Source organism: Nicotiana attenuata, unplaced genomic scaffold (genome assembly GCF_001879085.1).
Source record: "Nicotiana attenuata strain UT unplaced genomic scaffold, NIATTr2, whole genome shotgun sequence".
In the NCBI taxonomy this organism is placed as follows: domain Eukaryota; kingdom Viridiplantae; phylum Streptophyta; class Magnoliopsida; order Solanales; family Solanaceae; genus Nicotiana; species Nicotiana attenuata.
Genome location: NW_017671532.1, coordinates 103970 through 126542, shown reverse-complemented (window position 1 = coordinate 126542; position 22573 = coordinate 103970). Strand labels below are relative to the sequence as shown.

General features: G+C 34.1%; 1 protein-coding gene and 1 non-coding gene across 2 annotated transcripts; both read right to left on the bottom strand.

Moving 5' to 3' along the window:
- Positions 1 to 10350: 10350 nt before the first annotated feature.
- On the bottom strand, positions 10351 to 12317 carry LOC109208834. Its single transcript, XM_019371985.1, has 3 exons — positions 11906 to 12317; positions 10876 to 11819; positions 10351 to 10770 (listed from the first exon to the last, which is right to left on the bottom strand). The coding sequence occupies exons 1-3, from the start codon at positions 12315 to 12317 to the stop codon at positions 10351 to 10353; spliced, it is 1776 nt and encodes a 591-aa protein (XP_019227530.1).
- Positions 12318 to 14277: 1960 nt separating this feature from the next.
- TRNAS-AGA lies at positions 14278 to 14359 on the bottom strand. Its single transcript has one exon. It is a non-coding gene; the product is annotated as a tRNA-Ser (tRNA).
- Between the last annotated feature and the right edge of the window lie 8214 nt (positions 14360 to 22573).

The following is a 22573-nucleotide window of genomic DNA, read 5'->3' as shown; positions in this document are numbered from 1 at the left end:
TTTTTGGTTTGGGTTTTTGGGAGGAATGAGTACTTAGTGAGCATTCAAATGAATCCTCGATCGAACAATTTTTCTCTCATTTAAAGTTAAGTGTGAAACAAGTCATAATAAAACCTGCCTCCATTTATGTTTTCTTTCTTTCAAAGTATGGCATCATTAGTTAATTGGAAATAGTATGATACTCTCTCCGGTCTATAATAATTGATTAATTTTTTTTTTATTTTGGTCCAAAATAAGTGTCCATTTATATAATCAAGAAAGAATTCAATTTGTTTTTATAAAATTACCTTTATGTACATATCCTAAAAAGTTTTCTTACTCCTCACATTAAATATTTAATTAAGGGTAGTTTAGTCATACTAGGTATTTTCGTATAGAATTTAGTATTTTCTTAATGGGCGTGCCAAAAGCAAATTGATCACTTATTGTGGATCGGAAGGAGTATAGTGTTAGCTTAGCTTGCCTTGAAAATGAAACATTTTAACAAGCGGCCAGATCGGAAAATGAACTAAATTGATCATAGCCGAAACAGAGGAAATTAGTGCCATAGCATGGATAATGATTCAAACCAATCACCTAATTTTTATCCAAATATTCTACTTCAAAACAAAAGCTAGCATTATAAATAAGTCATAACAAAGGCAAATTTTATTAGACAGACTCCACCAACGTATGGATAAGAAGTAGAATTCTTGTCTTCATTCCGCAAGACTAAAATGGTATGATCAAATTCCCATTAATAAATAAAAAAACACGTGAAAGCATTCCATTAATTGCAGATATTCTTATTGGAGATTAGTTGCGCCACTTTCTCTCAACTCTGAAGTAAGCATTCCCAATTTGATCTTCACGCTGCTAGATATAACATGAAGAGATCAAGAGAAACGGATAGAAAAGCTATGCCAGCTTATAAAGCCAAGTTGCTACTTCACATATATATATATATTTTCTGCTGTAGATAATGCATTACTAAAGTAATTCATCATACCTTTTTGCTTATTCCAGCAGCAGCCCATGCCGTTGGTCTTTATCCTTAGCTTTGTTTTTATCATTCTACTGTAAGTGGTTACTCCTATCTGATAAGAAGATTCAAAAAAGCTGAAAAAGATGGTATTAGTAAAAACAGGCATTTATTGCGGTTATATTTGATGTAATCGTTGTTGCTTGTATCAGAGGCGGAGCTAGGATTTCAAACTTATGGGTTTGGAATTTTAATCCTCTTAAGTTACTGAGTTTTAAATTAATGATTTATACATATTCAATAATTTTTTTAAGACAAATAGAGAGTTTGAACCAAAGCTACTAGGTTCGGCCAAACCCGCTCTCGCTCCGCCCCTGGCATGTATGGATCTTTTAACTTGATTGTATCATATTCATTTGCTATATTTGCGTGAATTCGAGATCATAAGCACTACCATATTTATTTGTTAAGTTTGCATGAATTCAAGATGACTTATTTTCACGCTTGCCTTCTTTAGCTTTTCAATCGTTATAGTAAGTATAATGTAGTTACTTTAATGTGACAAAAAATAATTTGTGGCTTTACTATTACGATGAATAAAGCTAAGTAACTTTAGTACTATTATAGTTAATAAAATTCAGTTACCTAATTAACATAACAAACATAAGTATTGTGGCTTTCCCAGAGTTAATACTAGAATTTAGTAAAATTCATGAAGTTAATTCAAAAATGGTGGGGGTTGATCAGGGGGACAACCATGTGCATCATACTTTAAATTTGATGCTTACATCTTGGCTTCTCATAGTCGGTTTGTTGTGTCGTACTATCAAACCAAAACAAAAAACTATAATTTTCACGTTACGTAGATTCATAATGCTTACTTATGTCCTAACAAGGCACCGCCCATGCTCAGCCATCGCTTTTATATATCACGTGACCTTTTATATAATACTACACCACTAATATCTACTATGCTTCTTGTTCTTTAATACGTAGTAAATCAGTGGTTGCATCTTATTGGTGTTACATTAATGCTCCTATAATTTTGCAGTCAGATAACAATTGGAAAACTGATTGAGACAATGTTTCATTAGTCAATAGAAATGGTATCTTAACCACTGCTCCATTACCTTTTGTGACAAGCTTGATGGTCTCTATTTATGCAGCCACCATGCGTGTTAATTTCACTTATGATCATTGAACTGATTAATTATTTGCTATAATAATACTTCTTCCGGTTTACAATAAGTAATTTTTTGGCTTTCTTTTTTATGGTCCAAAATAAGTATTTTTTTCAGATTTCTAGAATGAATTAATTATTTTTTTCCTACATTGCCCTTGGAGTAAATAACGTTGGAGTGTGTGTTAGGAGTGTTTATGTGAAGAGTAAAGGTTAATATGGTCAATTTCATTGCTAATTAATGTTAAAAGGTAAATTTCTTAATATGTATGAAAACAACCAAAAAATCACTTATTTTGGACCGAAGGAAGTAACGTCGTAAAATTAGTTTTTGTATATTAAAGTAATTGAACTTTACTCACTATAACAGTAAAGTAATAAAATCTTTTTCATTATAACAATCTAACCACCTCACTGAGTAGCTTTTATTGTTAGACCGCAAAATTTTTAATGACTTTATTGTTATGATACGTCTAGTTTAGTTATTTTAATGTTATAAAAAATAATTTTTATGACGATAAAAGAGGAAGATTGCGATACCTGACAACCAACTTAAAACTAGCTTACCCAACCTATTTGGCATTTGGCAGGTAATGAAATTAACTCGTCATTTGGCAGCTAATTAAGGCAGTGGCATTGATCTTGCTTAGAGGATCTCTGGGCTTTAAGTGTGCTCTCTGAATTAATTGAGCCACTCAAAACAATCGGAAGTACAAAAAAAAAAGGAAAAAAAAAAACATTCTACATGTTTCTTTTTTAAAACGGAAAAAGCCAAAAAATACCACTCAACTAACATAAAAGTCCTATCTATGCCATTCGTTAAAAGGTCACCCTATTCATGCCACTAACGTTATACTATTGGCCTATTTATGCCACTAACGTTATACTTTTGGCCTATTTATACCATTGTCGACTAACAGTTCCATTTTCTAATTTTTAAATAATAAGAATTAATTTTCGACACCACCTTTGCCACGTGTCTTTATATTACTGGTTCTTCTTTACTTGACCCTACATTTCTTTTAACCCTGATTATGTATAATTAACCATGCCCAACCCAATAAAATTCAACCATCTTTTAACCCAACCTCTAATTCCTTGTCACGACCCGATAAGATCAGTGTTCAGTGATTTGTATTTATTTGAAACCGATATTTTGTTTATTTCAATTTAGTTTGTAAAAATCTTAGAATCTCATGATTTGTATTACCGGCCCTTGGGAAAAGTATTAAGGTTCAGTTATTTTATCATTTATTTGTCTAAAAAAATCTCATTAAATTGGATAGTTGTTAATTGGCTTACCTAGCGGGTTGGGTTAGGTGCCATCACGACTAGTTGGATTTTGGGCCGTGACAAGGAATTAGGGGTTGGGTTAAAAGATGGTTGGATTTTATCGGGTTGGGCATGGTTAATTATACATAATCAGGGTTAAAAGAAATGTAGGGTCAAGTAAAGAAGAACCAGTAATATAAAGGCATGTGGCAAAGGTGGGGTCGAAAATTAATTCTTATTATTAAAAATAAGAAAATGGAACTGTTAGTAGACAATGGCATAAATAGGCCAAAAGTATAACGTTAGCATGAATAGGGCGACCTTTTAACGGATGGCATAGATAGACTATTTATGTTAGTTGGGTGACATTTTTAGACCTTTTCCGTTTTTAAAACAAACCCCTATAGTTTTTTCCACAATTCTTAGCTCAAAAATCTTGCCGCCGGCAGAGAATATACCCAATTTTACAAGTGAAACAAAACACCAAGGTTGCGTCATATATATTTTGGAGTCTTGGAAAACTTGCTAGAGTCCTGTCCATGCATGTGAAGTAAAAACATTTTTCCTTTTTAGTAAAAGAATAAATAGCACAAAAAGCAAGGAAAAAACTGATAACAAGAAGAAGGGCAGCTAGCCAAGTTGTAAAACCTTATTGCCGACGTATTGGAATTTAATTTATAATAGTTGGCGTCGAAATTGTTTTTTGTAATTTAAGGACAAGGTTTATATCTTTTTATATTGTCAACCAATGCTTATATATCCAGAGGGAAAAAAAACTAATGCTTATATACTGATCACGACAATTAGAAAAGGTTTGAATGTCTACTCTTCTTTACGTAATCAAGTTATGCTCTTGTAATTTATGTAGGGTCGTTGTGATTTTTAACACAATTAATTTGTATTCTAGCTATGTAGGTGTGAACGAAGTGGCCCCCGTAATTCCTTTTGGTTTGATAATGTAATTAGGATTAATAAACTTTATCCTACAAAAATAATGGACCTACCTTAAGTAATTAATTAAGAAAATATACATGCCTCCCAATATCCAATTCCCACCCCACCCCGCAGCCATTATTTTTATGGAAGTAGAAAAGGCAAAGAAACTGAAGGAGAAATTATTAATTAATCAGTATAAGAATGCATCCCATATAAAACTTCAAAATTCAAATGCTTTTCGCCACGTCAGGAAATCGTGGCTCTGAGTACGATTAGTCCCTTAGTTATTTGATTTCTTTCTAACTGCAGAGAATGACTCAGGAATGAGGAAGACTAGACCTCAAGCTTCGAAGGACCATGTAAATACATTACAATTCTCAATATAGTGTTTACCCTCAAAATCGGATAACAATTGAATTTGTAAGTGATTTTAAGGACGTGGATTAAATTGACATAAATCGATAAATTAAATTGCAATTGAAATAAAATATGATAAAGTTAATTCAAACCACACGAATTAAACAGTTACAGCCTTGGGGTGAGCCACCCTTGAACAGAATGCACTTTGGTCAGTGTCAAGACACAACTGAATAAGAGCTTAAAGAGAAAGTAACAGTATATTGCTTCTGAAATGCGTGTTATATCCTGTTCTACAAGTAATCACATCCCTTTTATATAGTAGAGGAGTCCTACTTTAGGTACTATTCTATAAAAGGTAAAAATCTCTTGATTCATTGATTTGCAGGTTCCTTATTGATACGTGTCGAGAATCCCGCCGTATTATCCGATCGGTCACGGATATTTCGGCCTTCTGTTATTTCGGTCTTCTGTTGGTTGCGCTGACAACGTTTCCCCGAGCTCGTTCGGGGTCAGGGTCTATTCCTGGATCACGGATTCAATGTTCTCGATGACAGACATTCTGATCTCGAGTTCTGGCCCGGTGGAATTTTGGGTCGATCATTAGTCCCTCACGTTAAGAGCCCGATCTAACATGTTGTGGACGAGCCCGATTTCTACCGTATACAAACAGCAAGTATCAAACGTGAACATTAAAGAACTTTGAATTTAAAAGATTTAGGAAATGTCTTTAAATGGGTGGAGATGATAAGAAAATGCTTAACTCAAGATTGAACAGAATAAAGCTGGATGTCAGTTGTTTTTTCTTTCTCTTAATTCTTTTCTTGTTAAAGAATATGTTAATATTTTTCTAATCCCGTAGGATTTGTGCTCTGAAAACCTAAACTTGCAAATAGCCACCCTGAAATTGAAGCTTAAGACCTTATGTGACAACTTGAGTCTCTCCGATTGTAGCATGATATTATCGGATTACAAATGTCCTTAACATTATTCAATTTTAACACTAGAGGTTCATCTATCCATTTCTGAAAGAAATATAACCATTTAAAATAAAAATAAAAAACCATACTAAACGATATTTTTAGCTACAGATAAAGAATTTAAGTCAATCTAATATGGGCAGGTATTCAATTTTAAATAATTGGCTTTGGTCAAGAGAGTGTGTTCAGTAAGCATTGGATGGACTCCATAATCTCATTTTCTCCCATTTGCGTAGTACGAAAGGGCAAAGGTGACTGGATGCAAATACTACTTATAAAAACTTCTAAAATTTGTGTGTGAAACTAGCCATAAAAAAAGATTGCCTCCATTTGCGATCTGTTCTTTTCAAAATATTAGCCTCATTAATTATTTGGAAATAAAACGATTTCGTGTTAGCTGTGCTTGCCTAGTTGATGAAACATTTTATTTGTAAGCAATCTGACTGGAATATGAACTAAATCGATTGTAGACGAGTAGGAGGATATCAACGCCAATATATGCCATAACCATTCAAACCAGGCACATTATTTATCCAGATATTCGAATTTAATTAAAACTAAAACTCCATAACTGAAATAGTTTCTGGATTAAATCCAAAGTGTGGAGTTGAGAAGATGAGAGAAGGGGAAGAAGCAGAGAGAAGAAGAGATGAGCTAAGAGAAAGGGAATTTGATATTAATCATCTGATCTTTTACATAGATAGTGTAGGTATTTATACATCCAGAGTAATTGTAATTAACTAACCTAATTACAACTAACTAGAGAGAGTCGTTATTAGTGAGCTAACTAACTCTAGAATTGGTGGTTAGTAACTAACAACCTAACCTATATGAAATTACTAAATTGTCCTTCTTTACTTATGTTATATCTTTCTCTACACTCCCCCTCAAGCTAGGTACTGAGAACACATTAAGAACACCTAGCTTGGAAGAAAGATATTCATGCTGAGCCTTGTTGAGACCTTTGGTTAACATATCTGCTGGTTGCTCCTTGGTAGATATGTATGTTGTTTTGATAAGTCCTTGTACAATTTTTTCTCTGATGAAACGACAGTCGATCTCGATGTGCTTTGTTCTTTCGTGATAAACAGGATTTGCTGCAATCTGAATTGCAGCTTTGCTGCCACTAAACACTTCAACTGGTAATTTGACCTCAACTTCCACTTCTTTTAACAGACCAATCAACCAAATGAGCTCTGCAACAATTGTTGCAAGGCTTCTATACTCAGCTTCTGTGGAGCTTCTAGAAACAGTAGTTTGTTTCTTGGACTTCCATGATATTAGAGAGTCTTTAAACTTAACTAGGTAACCTGAAACAGACTTTCTTGAAAAAGGACAAGCTGCCCAATCTGCATCACAGTATGCTGAGATAGTATTGTTTAATTTGCTTGAAAGTAGAATACCTTGTCCTGGGCTGTTTTTGATGTATTTAACAACTCTTAGAGCTGCTTCCATGTGAGACTTCTTTGATCTTTGGAGAAATTGACTTAGTGTTTGAACACTAAATGAGATATCTGGCCTGGTCATTGTTAAATACAAGAGTTTGCCTATCAGTCTTTGATAGGAAGTTAGATCTGCCAGTTCTTCATTCATTTGAGCAGTTGACTTGGTTTTCTTTAGATGTTCATCATACTCTGTAGTTGTAAGCTTCATATTTGTGTCAAGAGGTGTTATAGATGGTTTGGCAGCTGCAACTCCTGTTTCAGAAATCAGTTCCAGTGCATACTTCCTCTGGTGCATAAGAATCCCTTGTTCTGATCTTGCAAATTCTATGCCTAGAAAGTACTTCAATTCCCCTAGATCTTTCATTTTGAAAGACTGTTGTAAATGTGCTTTTGTTTCCTCTATTAGTTTTAGAGAGTCACCAGTCACAAGCATATCATCTACATAGATTAATACCATTGTGATACCTTCTGCTGTTTTCTTAAAAAATAAAGACTGATCATGTTGACTTTGCTGAAATTGAGACTTCATTAGTGCTTCGGTCAGTTTAGCATTCCATTGTCTAGGAGCTTGTTTCAAACCATATAGAGATTTCACAAGTCTGCATACCTTATTCTCCCTATGACTTGTGAATCCTTGGGGTAGTTGCATATAGATCTCATCTAGTAAATGTCCCTGTAAGAAAGCATTATATACATCCATTTGATGTATATGCCAGTGTCTTGCAGCAGCTATAGCTAATATAGTTCTTACAGTTTTCATTTTTATGACAGGAGAAAAAGTTTCTTGATAATCTATCCCCTCCTTTTGACTGAAACCTTTGGCTACTAATCTAGCTTTAAATCTTTCTATTTCACCAGAAGCCTTGTACTTAATCTTGTAAATCCACTTGCACCCAATAGGAATTTTACCAGTAGGCAGAGTTACTATGTCCCATGTATGATTATTTTGTAGTGCCTCAATCTCTGCTTTCATTGCATCTATCCATTTAGGGTCCTTTATAGCTTCAGAGTATAGAGTTGGTTCACTTATATTTGAAGCTACTGTCAAGTAAGCTTGATACTTAGGAGTTATATGATCATAGGTTATGAATTTTGATATGGCATAGGGTTCATTCTGTTTAGCAGTTAATGACACAAAATCTTTCATCCATATAGGTAGTTTCTTTCCTCTTCCTGATTTTCTGACATTTATTGGTTGTGAGATTTGATTTCTTTGTTGTGTAGCTGAAGTTTGTTGATTGTTAGTCTGAGTAGATTCTATGTGAGTATTCTCATAATGTTGTGTGCATTCTTGTATCACTTCTGACATGACATTATTTTCTTGTTCATTTGAATACATATTATTTTCTGAAGTTGTAGCTTGTACTGTTGAATCTGTGTTATGTAAAAGTAAGTATGTTACGTTTGGATGGATAAATAAAGATTTATTGTTGTCTTGTTTGTTTCTAAAAGGGAATATGTCTTCTCTAAATTGGACATCTCTGCTTACAAAGAAACTTTTATCTATTAGATCATATAATACATATCCCTTTTGGGTTGTAGCATATCCCATGTGTATAGCAGGTTTTGCTCTAGGCATTGGTTTATCATTTTGATTAACTAATTTTGCATAACACAAACAACCTATAACTTTAAGATGTTGCAATGTAGGTTTTTTATTATACATCCTTTCATATGGACTTTTATTTCCAATGACAGAACTAGGCAGCCAATTAATGATATATACTGCAGCAAGAACACAATAACCCCAGAATTTAATAGGTATATTAGCTTGAAATCTGATAGCTCTAGTAAGTTCTAGTATATGTCTATGCTTTCTCTCAGCTACTCCATTTTGCTGAGGAGTATAAGGACATGTCTTTTGATGAATTACTCCTAAATTCTTACAGAAATTCTCACAAAGTGAGTTAATAAATTCTGTACCATTACCTGTTCTCACTGTTTTAAAGGCAGAATAGCCTAAATGGCACTTATACTTGTGCCACTTTGTCATGCCGGTCCCCAAACTTATCATTTTGCCAATTGAACACTTACACTAGTTCAAATCGTATATTCTAAATCCCTCTGACCTTTGACCGAGCTTATGTGGCATTAACATGGCTGAGGTGGAAAAGTTATGTGTAACATACGCGTGTAAAGAGAGTGATATTAGTGATTTTAATTAAAAATGAATTAAACTAAAATCAGGCACAAAATCGGGCCAAAAATCCCACCTTTCTTCTCGCCCCCAATCCCTCTTTCTCCTCCACACTACTGTAAACAATGGATGAGCCTTCAAAGGCTTGTTTTGGTTATTGTTGCTGTGTTTCACTATTTGAATCTTTATTCGGATTTTGGAGAAGAGATTCAAAGGCTTGTTTGTTGAGAATTTTCAAAATTCCATTGCTGGTCTTGCGAAGAACGAATCTAGTGGTTTGAAACCTAGTACTAAAACTTAGCTGGGTATTGAAATTTAGACTTGAAAATGCGATAAACATTTGTGTTTGAGGATCAAAACCGGAGGGACAAGCAGAGACGCCATTAAAGCTCGCTTGAAGCTTCTGGGTATGTGTGGTTCGATGATTTCAATTTTAAGGCTCTCTATGTTTCGGATTCCCCCTCTTTGGTCCATCTCTATGAGGCATCTCGTCGCCCTTATGGGATTGTGTCTAAAGCCCAATGCCTCGCCCGTGTTTCAGAATGAGGCATCTCGTCATTTACTCATGACTCACCCGTGTTTCAGAATTTCACATTGAATAACAGAGTGAAAAGGCTTGATCTTGGTGGGAAAGCTTTGAGCAATTTCATGAAGGAGTTAGTGAGTTACAGGAGCGTTAATTTGATGGACGAGTATTTTCTTATGGGTGATGTAAAAGAGAAACTCTGCTTTGTGTTGCCAGACTTGCAGATTGCTAGGGTTTTCTAAAAAATCCTATTTTTAAATAGTTTATTTTCCTATGTGGCACTAGTAATGACGTGGCGTCCTACGTGTAGGAGATTGTATTACACGCACTGGTAACATCCTGTCATAAGCGTTTATTATATACGATTTGAACTAGTGTAAGTGTTCAATTGGCAAAATGATAAGTTTGGGGACCGGCATGACAAAGTGGCACAAGTATAAGTGTCATTTAGGCTATTCTGCCCTGTTTTAAATGTAGTTCCAAATTGAGTTTTGACAAAAGTAAAGAACTGTTGTATAATCACACATACATCATATTTCAATTTCAGCAAGAAAATCTATGTCATTCTAGAGAAATCATCTACTACAGTTAGAAAGAACCTATTACCATCCATAGTAGGAATTTTATAAGGACCCCATACATCCATGTGAACTAATTCAAAGCTAGCAGTTGTTTTTATACTACTGATAGGAAAGGGTTGCCTTGTTTGCTTTGCACAAGGACATTTAGTACATAGATCTATTTTAGCAGATATATCTTGTGCATTTGTAGAAAATAGCTTCTTGAGAACAGTAGCAGACACATGTCCAAGTCTTCTATGCCAGAGTTCAATATCATTTGAATTAGTCTCTTTACTGATTTCTGTCTCCTTAGTGTTTAAACTAATTGCATTATTTCCTGGTAATTTTTGTCTACTGAGAATGTATAGACCACTGTCTTCTTTACCAATCGCTTTCACCCTCCCACTGAAGAGTTCCTGAAATATACAAAAATCAAGGAAGAAAGCAACTGAGCATTTCAGTTCATTAGTTAATTTAGAGACAGACAAGAGGTTATATTTGAATTGAGGGATGTAAAATACATTAGTTATTATATCTTGATCTGTTAAGGTACTAGTTCCAATATGAGTAACTCGAGTAGTTTCTCCATTAGGTAAATGTACTTTCTTTGACTGATTTGTTTGCATTAGAGAGACTTTATTTAACAGTTCTATATCAGCTACCATGCGATTTGTAGTGTCTGTGATCCATTCTTGTAGGCTTTTAGAGGCTAATAAGGCACAAGGAATACCTGCAGCATTAGCTAATGGTGTTGCTGTAGTAGAAGCAGCATTAGCTGATGGTGTTGGAGCATTTGAATTGTCTTTGTTCAGCAGTTGCACAATATGGTCATACTGCTCTGTTGTGAATGTGCAATATCCCATCCAAGGTGTATTTGCCATTTGACCAAAATTCTGAGAATTATTAGCACTCACAACACTGCTTGTTAATTGAGAATTTTGTAAACAATTCTCATTCAAATTTCCTCTAGAAAATTGATTACCCTGTACACTGACATTAGATAGCACATTATATGCACTGTAAGTATTTGTGTTCTTCTTTCTTGGTCTATATTCTGGAGGATAGCCTATAACCTTATAGCAATTTTCTTTAGAATGCCCTTTCATTTTGCACACATCACAGAATAGATTGAAATTTTTTCGAGTTTTCTGATAATTCCACCCAGCTTTAGTATACATTGCCATATCAAATTGACTAGTTCCAGATGTAGGATTTGCTCCTAGTAGGCCAGCATTTGCTGCAACTGGTTTCTGGCTCTCATCACTAATCACCATGGCATATGCTTGATTAACCGTTGGCATTGGGCTCATGAGCAAGATTTGACTTCTAGCCTGGCTGTAGGAATCATTTAGCCCCATCAAGAACTGAAACCGCTTTAATTTTTGCAAGTGAACAACAAACTCTCTTGATTTTGGACAGTCACACCCAGGTGCAGGAACTAGTGCTTCAAATTTCTCCCACAAATCTTTCAGTTTTGAAAAATAGCAGAAACAGATGTTGTTCCTTGACTAAGCGTAGCAATTTTTTTACGTAAATTGTACGATCTTGAACCATCCACTTTATCAAATCTTTCATGCAAATCGTCCCACACAACCTTTGCACTTGATGCATACATTATACCACCAAGTAGCCCAACACTGACAGAATTCATCAACCAAGAAAGCACAATAGCATTTACTCTTTCCCAATAATTCCACAGATTTTCTGGAAAATTTTCTTTTGTGCATGTACCATCCACCAAACCCAACTTATTCCTTCCAAATAGTGTCATTCTCATAGATCGAAACCACAGTGAATAGTTTTCATTCCCAGTTAGTTGAAAATATATGATTTGAATGCCAGTAACATCTGAAGGGCTTAAAAACAGTGGATGATTGTAATCAATTGCATGCAAACCTCCTTGATTTGAATTTGTAGGCGGAATTACAGGAGGAACAACAGCTGGCTGTTCATTAGTCGCCATAGCTATCAAGTTTTCTTCAAGAATTGAACTAAGCAAGAATTGATATCAGAACTTCTTTTGATTTTGCGGAATTAGATGTTGGATCGAGATTCAAGCTTATTGAATTAGCCTGATCCGCTATGATACCATGAAATAGTTTCTGGATTGAATCCAAAGTGTGGAGTTGAGAAGATGAGAGAAGGGGAAGAAGCAGAGAGAAGAAGAGATGAGCTAAGAGAAAGGGAATTTGATATTAATCATCTGATCTTTTACATAGATAGTGTAGGTATTTATATATCTGGAGTAATTGTAATTAACTAAGCTAATTACAACTAACTAGAGAGAGTCGTTATTAGTGAGCTAACTAACTCTAGGATTGGTGGTTAGTAACTAACAATCTAACCTATATGAAATTACTAAATTGTCCTTCTTTACTTATGTTATATCTTTCTCTACAACAACTATTTTTTAAGAAAGGCAAAAGTGCTTTAACAAATTCCACCAACGTGCAGATAAGAAGTCCAAGTCTTGTCTACATGTCTCAAGACTTAAAAGTTCATGAGCAATTTTCCATTAGGGGAAAAAATAGCACGTGCAAAAGGTCAAGTATCTGTTAACCATCGACCACTTGCTAAAATTCTCAACTTGATATGTGCACTATATTAGATATAAGATGAAGAGATCAAGAAAAACAAGATAGAAAAGCTACATATACTAGGCCAGGTTGCTATAAAGTCAAGTTGCTACATATAGTACTGCTGCAGATAATGCATATAACTAAAGAAATTCAATATACCTTTTACGCCTTCCATCAGCGCCGATATCTTTGTGTCTATATCTTAGGCGTTCTTTTTTAGCATTTGATTATCAGTAGTTATCTGATCATACAACAACAATAACAACCCAGTAAAATTTCATTAGTGGGATCTGGGGAGGGTAGTGTGTACGCAGACCTTACCCCTACCCCGAAAGAATAGAGAGGCTGTTTCCGAAAGACCCTCGGCTCAAGAAAATAAAAGGACAAAAATGAGACAATATTAATATCACCACAGAAATCGTAAGATAAATAGGAACAATATGAAATCTAGAAGAAAAGTGAAAAGTAAAAAGATCATGAAAGTATTCATAACCGTTTATCGTGGCTAAAAGTAAACATAAAACCCATAGCTGTCGTAATTTATTTTATTTTAATCATTTAGTAAGTAGATTAGCTAGGATTAATGTACATTATCCTTTAAAATAATGGACCCCACCTTAAGTAATTAAAGGAAATATATACTAAAAAAAATTGAAGGCAATATAACATGCCTCCCAAAATCTGAACCCCACCCCTTTCCCCATTTGAAATAGAAATAGAAAAAGAAAGGACAAAAGGAAAACTAAGAATGCACCCCACGTGGAAGCTCAATTGCTTTTCCTACGTCAGAGAATCGTGGCTCTGGTACTAGTTGTCTTGCTTTCATATGTACTGAAAAAAAATAGCAAAATTTCGGCCAATTTTCTACCCAATGAAGTGAAGGTAAAAACTAGAGCCTTTACCATTTATCATATTTCCTATCAAATATTTGCGACATTAATTAATTGGAAATTGTACGATTTGGTGTCAGCTAGGCTCGCGTAGTTATACAACATTTGATCTCTATGAAATCTGATTGGAAGTTATAGAATAACTCGATCACAGCCGAAAAGGAGGAAACTAATGCTAATATGAGTGATAGTTATTCAGATTTCATGCATCTTTTAATCCAGAAACTAGACTTTAAAATTGCAACATTATGTTATCCTTTAACAAAGGCAAATTTGCTTTGACAGATTCCACCAATTTGCAGATAAAAGGTCCGATTCTTGTCTGCACGCCGAAAGACTACAAGGTTTTGAGCAACTAGACATTAAGCAGTCACAACTCTAAAAAGGTTAATCCATATAGGATGGACTAATATATAGCTGAAACTCTAATTGAGACTCGCACCCTTCCTTTTAACGTGGTCGGCAGGATTCGAACCTGCGCGGGCAGAGCCCACATGATTTCTAGTCATGCCCGATAACCACTCCGGCACGACCACTTGATGAACCTAAATGCATCTTTTTTTTTTGCCTCTTATCCTATTAACTTACCAATTTGATCACCTCTCTACTATACAAGATTTAAGATTTAAAGAGATAAATAATAAACAAGACAAAAAAGCTACATATGCTAGGCCAGTGTGTTATAAAGTCAAGCTGCTAAATATATTGCTGCAGATAAAGCATGCCTAAAGTCATTCATCATACCTGATACCACAGCACACACTTAGTCCCAAAAAGAAAAAAAATCCTTATATTTTCAGTCATAATTTTATGGAGATATTCGAACATGTTAATATACAGAGAGCAAATAGAATATGCGATGAGAAAGATAATGGCTCAAGTATTGAAAAATAAATTTGTTGAAGCATTAAACTGTAAGCAGAGAGATTTTCTATCTACGCGTGGATTATTTCAGCTCTAAATACTAAAGATTGCCAACAACATCTACATCGAACGAAGTAGCTAGAGTTTAATTACAGTATAACGAATTACTATATTCAAATTTGTTTGGTCATGAGAAAAAAATATGACACGTGACTTTTTCTTTAAGTTCTTTTTTTAATTTTCATTGTTTTACCTTTCTAGTAGAGACATAATAGTTTGCGAATTCAGAAACTCACTTATCAAAATTGTCCAAATTTTGTAAATTTTTCGTCCTAAACAAGTTTTTCTTACAACTTATATGCAATCTATTATTAGTGCCTTAAATTAGAAGATTCTTTGCTTGGAAAAGGGCGTAACTAAAGGGAACAAAATCCAAATTGTCCTTCTATCAAAATTAGACTCCTTACAGTTGTGTGTTACCTACTTTAAGCCATAATTAGCGCAAATCTTCTCTCTCATTGCCATAATAACCTATTTTAAGAAAAGAATAATGTATGGTACGACAGGATACAACTTAAAAACAAAATTCTATACATATTTAATACAATATTTGATATATCTACAACAACATACATAATAAAAACAAATTTAATTTCATACAGCTAATTATATAGCGTACAACTTATATGCAACTTTCATACGTCAATTCTACCCAGTTAAATATAATTACAACATCATACAATTTAAATATAATTTTCACATAATTTTATACAATATATCTTTTGTATATATTTTGTATGTGGTGTATTTTGCTATTTCTTCTTCGAATTTCAATATGAAAATCCTGTCAAAATCAAATCTAATCCTCACCAAATACTCTCAAAATCGAGATATAAACTGTATAAAATATTTCTAATCATTTGCAATAACACCAAATCCAAACAAAAAATATTTTTTGAAAAATACAAATTCAAAATCAAGGCTTCAAAGCTTTTTAATAGTTGTTGTGAGCACGCGATTTTTGCCACGCTTAAATTACTCCTATAGAATTCATTTGAATTAGAATTTTTCTTTTAGTATTTGAATTTTTAGGAATTAATTGCATGATTTTGTGTTTTGCATTTTGTGTGCATTTTTAGGTGTCATAAAAAATGAGAATTACAAAAATAGCATACTTGCATTTAGGACCTAATTCTAGATCTTTACATTAATTAAACATCATTGGAAATAAAAGAAAAATAACAAAATAGTCTATTTACAACCTTAAACTTTGCATTTTTACATTTTCGATTTAGTTTTCTCTTAAATTAGGAATTAGTTAATTAGTGGATTTAATTTGGGTCTTTTTATAATAAAATCAGAAAATTCAAAAAAAAGTAATAAATATAAGTAAAATACAAAAAATAAATACAAAAGGAAAAAGAAAGGAACAAAAAGATTTTAAAGAGAGCATGGTCTTAATAAAAGACCAAATTTTGGGCCAAAATCCGAGGCTAGCCCAAATAAACCTTCAAATCCGGACCAAACAAAGCCCAAATGCCCATTAACCCGGTCCAGATCCGCTCCCCCCCTAAACGACGCCGTTTTGGGCGTCCATCAATCCAGGCCATCCGTTCTCCCAATCCAACGGTCAAGGTTTGTCCCAGCATTTTAAATATAAATATAATAACAATTTACAAAAATCAACGACATAACCCATCTTCCTCGTATAACCTTGTAACACCACCGTCTCCGCCGCCTTCCGCCCTAACGCCGCCGCCGGAAATCGCCTCACGGCGGCGGCCAACGTCCAAATCGTCCAAAATTTTCACCATGTCATCTCCTTCATCTTCCCGTCCCATATCCGTCATTGTTTTCCTCCGAATCCCAACTAAACGCCCCAAATCTTCCAAACCCTAGGCGCCGCCACCACCGCACACGGCGACGCCACCTCCCAAACCTCATGAAATTCACACCCTAGACTCTCCTCACCTCCCTCTTCCCGAACCCCTAACTGGTTTCCTTCAAATGTTCCCTGAAGTTCTCGAATCTTAAATCAAAAGAGCGGCAGAACCCTAGAATGTCGAAGCACTCGAATTCTTCCCAATTTCTTGAGTCAAGTGTTGGATTTGAGTCACGAAATCATATTTTCGTTTGTTCTTGGTGAAGAACAAACGTTTAACATTATTCCGAGGCTCGAATCGGAGTCCAGACTTGTTTAACCATGCGTAGGTGAGTCTTCCCGTTTTTCTTTATTATTCGAAATTCCTTGTTTAAACTTTGTTTTCTGTTAATTCATTCAACATATAGTGTTTGGTTCTGTTAACATAGGCTTTAAATCTTTTAATTTTTATTTCTTATTATTTAGTTTAGCTAAATAACTCAATTAGTGCATTTGCTTGCTCATTGATTCTTGTTCTTAGATTTTAGCTTTTTTCTCTTTATATTGACTCTAGGAATTTCTCTGTTCTCTGCTTTTCTGTTCATTTTTTTTTCTTTTGCTCAGTATGTTTCTATTTTTTGTGTTTGAGTTAGGTTTTTTTAGGGTTATGATTATAGTTTTAATTTTGTTCGTGATTGATTCCATGTTTGCTGATTTTTCTATTTTTATAGTATAGCTTCATGTTTGAATTGTTGATTTGTTCGTTTATCGTTTTATTAGTTCAGTGATAAATTAGTCGTAGGGTATAGCATTGATTAGAATTAATTTCTAGTTCTGGTTAGAATTAGCTAGATTTGATAGTTCAATTTTAAGGATTTTGTGTTGATTAGAAAATGGTTTGGTTATAGCTGAATAATCTCAGCCCTTGGTTAATTAACTATGGTCATTTTGACTAAGTTCAAAGGGGTTAGGGTCAGTTAACATAGTTTGGTAATTTCAGAACCAAGGTAGAGGTAATATAAGTAATTCAAATAAAGGATAATGCAGTAACTGAAATTGGAAATCACTAGAACCTTCTAGATGGGGTTTTAATTTGAAATTCAGAAAGTTAGTAGTGTTACTTGGCCAACAAGGCATAAAATGAGTGGTTTAAGTAGTTAAAATCTGAAAATAAAAGAGGGACTGAGGGTGTAAAACAAAAATCTGATGCTGCCCTAGTTTTGCCTATAAAAAGGCATACCCCTTGCCTCGTTTTAATAGGGGAGAGGTTTTAGAATCTGAAAAAATCCCCAAAAAGTTTTAGAAGTTTAGAAATCTGACAAAGGTTGGAGAGGAAAAAATCTGAGAAGTTTAGAAGTTTTAGGAAAAGCTAAAAAAAATTCAAAAAGTTTTGAAAACAGTTTCAAAAATTGAGAGGTCTAGAGATCCAAAATTTGAAATTCAAATCGAAAGCTGGAAGCATAAGAAATACTGAAAAGTTTCTGCAACTGGAGGCAACAAAAACTGAAGAAAATCACTGTTTCATTGAACCTTTAGAGTGATTGAAAGGTCTAAACTAAAGCTCCAGCTTATCTAGGGTGAAAAATGGCTTAAGTTTCCTTGTGATCTTAGTAGCTGAGGTTTCAGAGACTCCTGGTTTATTTTGATTTGAATCTGGTGCATTCAAGCTGGTTTGGGTTTATCTACTGGTGTTTATCTGCTTGAAGTTACTTCTGTGGTCATCTGTCACCATTTCTGGGCTCGACTTCAACTTGAAACTGCTGATTGCTTGCTGTTAGCTTTTGCTGATTCTTCTTCTTACTTTCTCTAATTTCCAGGTACTTTTCCAGCTTCAAATGACATGTGAAACTTGAGTCAAGTGTATAATCAATATCGGAAGAGATCATGAAATACAACCTGCTTGTTTTATGAATTCCTTTGTAGTCTACTTAGTTTAAACACATGTTATAATTGTAGTCATTTGAACGTTACATCATTTGTTCTAATCGGACTGTATGAACTGTTATTTTTCAGACTTATGTGAGTATTATGAGTAGAATACTAGTTGTAGATAATTTCAGTTTAGGCTATTAGATTAATTTGAGATTTAAGCTTAGGTTAAGATGCCGTTTGAAAATAGAATCTAAAAGTAACATGTATGATCATGCTTGCAATGAAGCAGGCCCTGTAGTTTGAACATAATATTAGTCTTAGTTTACTCATCAAACGTTTGTGGTTGATCATTAGATATGTGTTGAAAATAATAGTTACATCATCTGTTTTGTTTAAAAATGATTCAGAAACGAAGTGGAAGCTCCAGTAGTCACTTTCATGTTCAGTCTACAATGGAGCTGTTTTAAGGTGTATTAATTGAAACTAAAAGGTTATTAAAAATTTCAGATCGAGTGTATTGGTTACCAATGAGTAAACAGGTTGAAACTATAGGAAACGTTTTCATTTCAAAGTTAGCACGCCTGTGATTTGAGTAAATTATGCATTTGTTTACAAAATTATTAACAAGCCCAAGAATCAACATCAGTTTGGGCTCATTCACGAGCCAAAGCAGTAGACCTTTTAAAAAACGAGATTTGGGCCTAATGGTATAATCAAAAGCCCAAGTGATTTAAATCACTGAGTCCCAATTTACAGCTTATTTTCGACTCGGGCCTGCGCATAGGCCCGCGACCGGGCAGCTTCTTACAAAACCTTACTAAATTTCCTCATTTTGGGACTGGTTTGAAATAGTTGATATAATGCAAGTTTGGGCTCTTCAAGTTAAGTAGCAAGCTCAAGTTAAAGGGGTTTTCAATGATGGAGATCCTTTTGTTTGAGTTTGGACTTGATCTTGAGGCCCGAATTCGTTTGAATACTTTTAATAGTAGTTTATCAATAATGTTAATTAATTAGGGGCTCTTTAGAGACAAAATAAATAGAAAAATCGTAGTTTGCCTTAGGTTGGCCTTAAAATCATAAAGTGAGCCGAGCCTCGCCAAACAAAACATATAAATTGCGGGGCCCTCATTGAATGCTTAATAAAATACTTAGAATTCGGGGCGTGCCGTTTAGCGAATTTCACGGCCTCCCGCAAAGATAATAACTCGTTAGCCGCTTTAGGCGCGCTTTTAATAATTTTACCTTCCTAAATTCGGGTGTGCATTTCATGTGACCCAACTCCAAATCCCAAAACGTTGAATAAAATATGTCGGGGATCCGGGTGCATTTCATGTGACGTGATCCAAAAACATGTTTTAAACGACGTTTAATTTCCTAAAAATTAATTAAAAGTGGTAACTAATTTTAAAATTGCACTATAGGATGACATGTATTAAAATCAGATCTCTGCCATTTGTAATAATTTAAGCGACCGTGCTAGAACCACGGGATCCGGGGGTGCCTAACACCTTCCCTCGGGTCAACAGAATTCCTTATTCAGAATTTCTGGTTCGCAGACTCTAATTGGGAAGTCGAAATTTTCCTCGATTTGGGATTCAAGTTAAACCGGTGACTTGGGACACCAAAAGCCAAACCTATCCCAAGTGGCGACTCTAAATAAATAAATAATTCCATTTCGAATAATGTCACTTTAATTGGAAAAACTCCCTTATACATTTATCCTTCGGGGTAGGTGTGTAAAAAGGAGGTGTGTCAGTTGTCAATAGTGGAGAGTCAAACACCTTCAAAATTTATTGATTAATATCCATCTGTTGCTAGCCCGCCATCTGAACGCCAACAAAAAAAAGGGAAGCCCAAAAAAAAATCAAAACTCCAGACATGGAAAAATTCAGATCAATAAAAAATATATTAATCTATTTCTCCGCCAGTGTTAGAGAAAATTTGAGAGAAGAAAAAACCTTATAGAAAGATGGTTGATTTTAAAGAGAGAAATAGGGAAAAGCATCGTGATCAGGGGATTTACTAAATTAATGGGCTACAATCAAGGGAGACTCATTTAAAACTATTCTGTATATAATTGGTAAATTGTATATGACCATGTAAATAAGTTAAAATTGAGGAATTTTCAGAAACCACTTTTTTTTAGTGGCTATTAACTTCCTATAGCTACCATATACATAATTACTTCATATAGCTACTATTCAGTTTTTACGGTAGTGTATTCACGCTACTGTATTGAATACAATAGCAAAAAACGCCTAAAAATCAGGGCAGTCCAACTGTACGCGCACGTATTCACATGTATTCATAAATACAGCAGCAAAAAACGTCTAAAATCAGGGCAGTCCAGCTGTACTCGTATGTATTCACATGTATTCGCGTCATGTATTCATGAATACAGTAACGACAATCACCTTAAAAATAGGTATGTCCAGCTGTATAAGAGAGCGGAAAAACATAAATAACGTATTTCATGCCTTATTTCATGCTTCAATGGTAGTATATATTGTAAATATTTATTTTGCTATAAAATATAAAAGGTAACTATAGAAAATAATATTTTAAAACAATTTTGGTTTATAATAAATAGGGTGTATACCTTTGCTATATGAGGTAAAATTTTCAATTGGATAACCTTGATGAGAAAGGCCCACTTTCGGCCTTCATTGGAGAAGGCGAAGGCTCTCCCAAGAGAAAAGAGACCTTAACCAGGCCCAACTAGTTTTACACTAAGTGGGTTGTTTGCTTGTAAGGCCTTCTTTATGTAGAAATGATACCACATAGCTACTCTAAAGAACTGCTATTTAGGAATTAGCTAAGGGATTTTTACATTCCTATACCATATAGGAAACCTTATTACCCTCAATGTTTAAGGTTTGATATAATTACATTTAGTGTACTAAATTACCAATTCTATACCATAGTGTATTTTAAGAGTACAATTAATGCAACATATATCCCTCCTTAATTCAAGGTACCAAAAATGGGCCGTTTTTTTTTGTTCTGTATCTTTTAGCAGCTTCTCTCGTTCGTTTACATTAAACATATTCCTGAATATATTCCTTCTCCCTCTTTCTTTCACTATTTTCAACTTCTCCTTCACCGTTTTTGAAAACTTTGGCCCCAATTTCACTGCAAAACATTAAAATAGGAAAATATTTTTATTGTTTTCTTAAAGAAGGAAAGAGGAAAAGAATGAACTAGATGTAAATAGACGCATACCATGCTCACGAATTCTATAAGCATAACTTTTTGTCTTCTTTCCCAATTTCCTCTTCTGCATAATTATAGCAGAATCATCTTGACCTGCAATTAATATCAATGTATAAAAGAGTTAGGAAAAATGAGTTTTGTTTAACTTTCTTGTTTTTCATAAATATTCTGGACATACTTGGTTTTGACTGAAATTCAGATTGAAACTCGAAGAAGAAGAAGAAGAAGAAGAAGAAGAAGAAGAAGAAGAAGAAGAAGAAGAAGAAGAAGAAGACATATTGCAGAAATTGTAGATAAATTGTAGACTGTTTTTTGCAGAAGATTTTGTAGAAGTTTTAGTCGTTTTGAATTTGTGAAAACAGAAAACAATGCATCTACAATCAGAATACAAATAATCTACAATTTATCTACAAAATATCTACAAACTGGATACATTGAATTTTAATATCCCAATTCCCATTTCAATTGTAGATAATTTGTAGATATAGTGAAAATTTTGTAGTCATCCATTTTAGGATGTCAGACATTTGAAATCAACAATTTCTAATCATAGATTGTAGTTTATTTTGTCGTATAAATGTAGTAACTTTGTAGATAATTTTGAAAACAACATTGCTTTATTCTTTCATTAAACTGATTCGTAGTTTAATTGTAGGAAAATGTAGTACTTTTTGTAGATTATACCGTAGAACCATAATTCTATGAAATTTCGAACTATACAAATTTGCACTTGTGTTATCGTTGGTGATTGCCAATTCCATATTGAAATCTCGTACACTTATACATAACGGATATGAACCTAAGTTTTTATTCTCCTTTTTGGTCTCCATATACACACGAACCCCATATCATTCTAAATTTTTTCGTTTTTTTGGATTTCTAGATTGAGAGAAAAAAAGATGAAGAACAGATATATGATCGCCAATTTGATTTCTGAAAA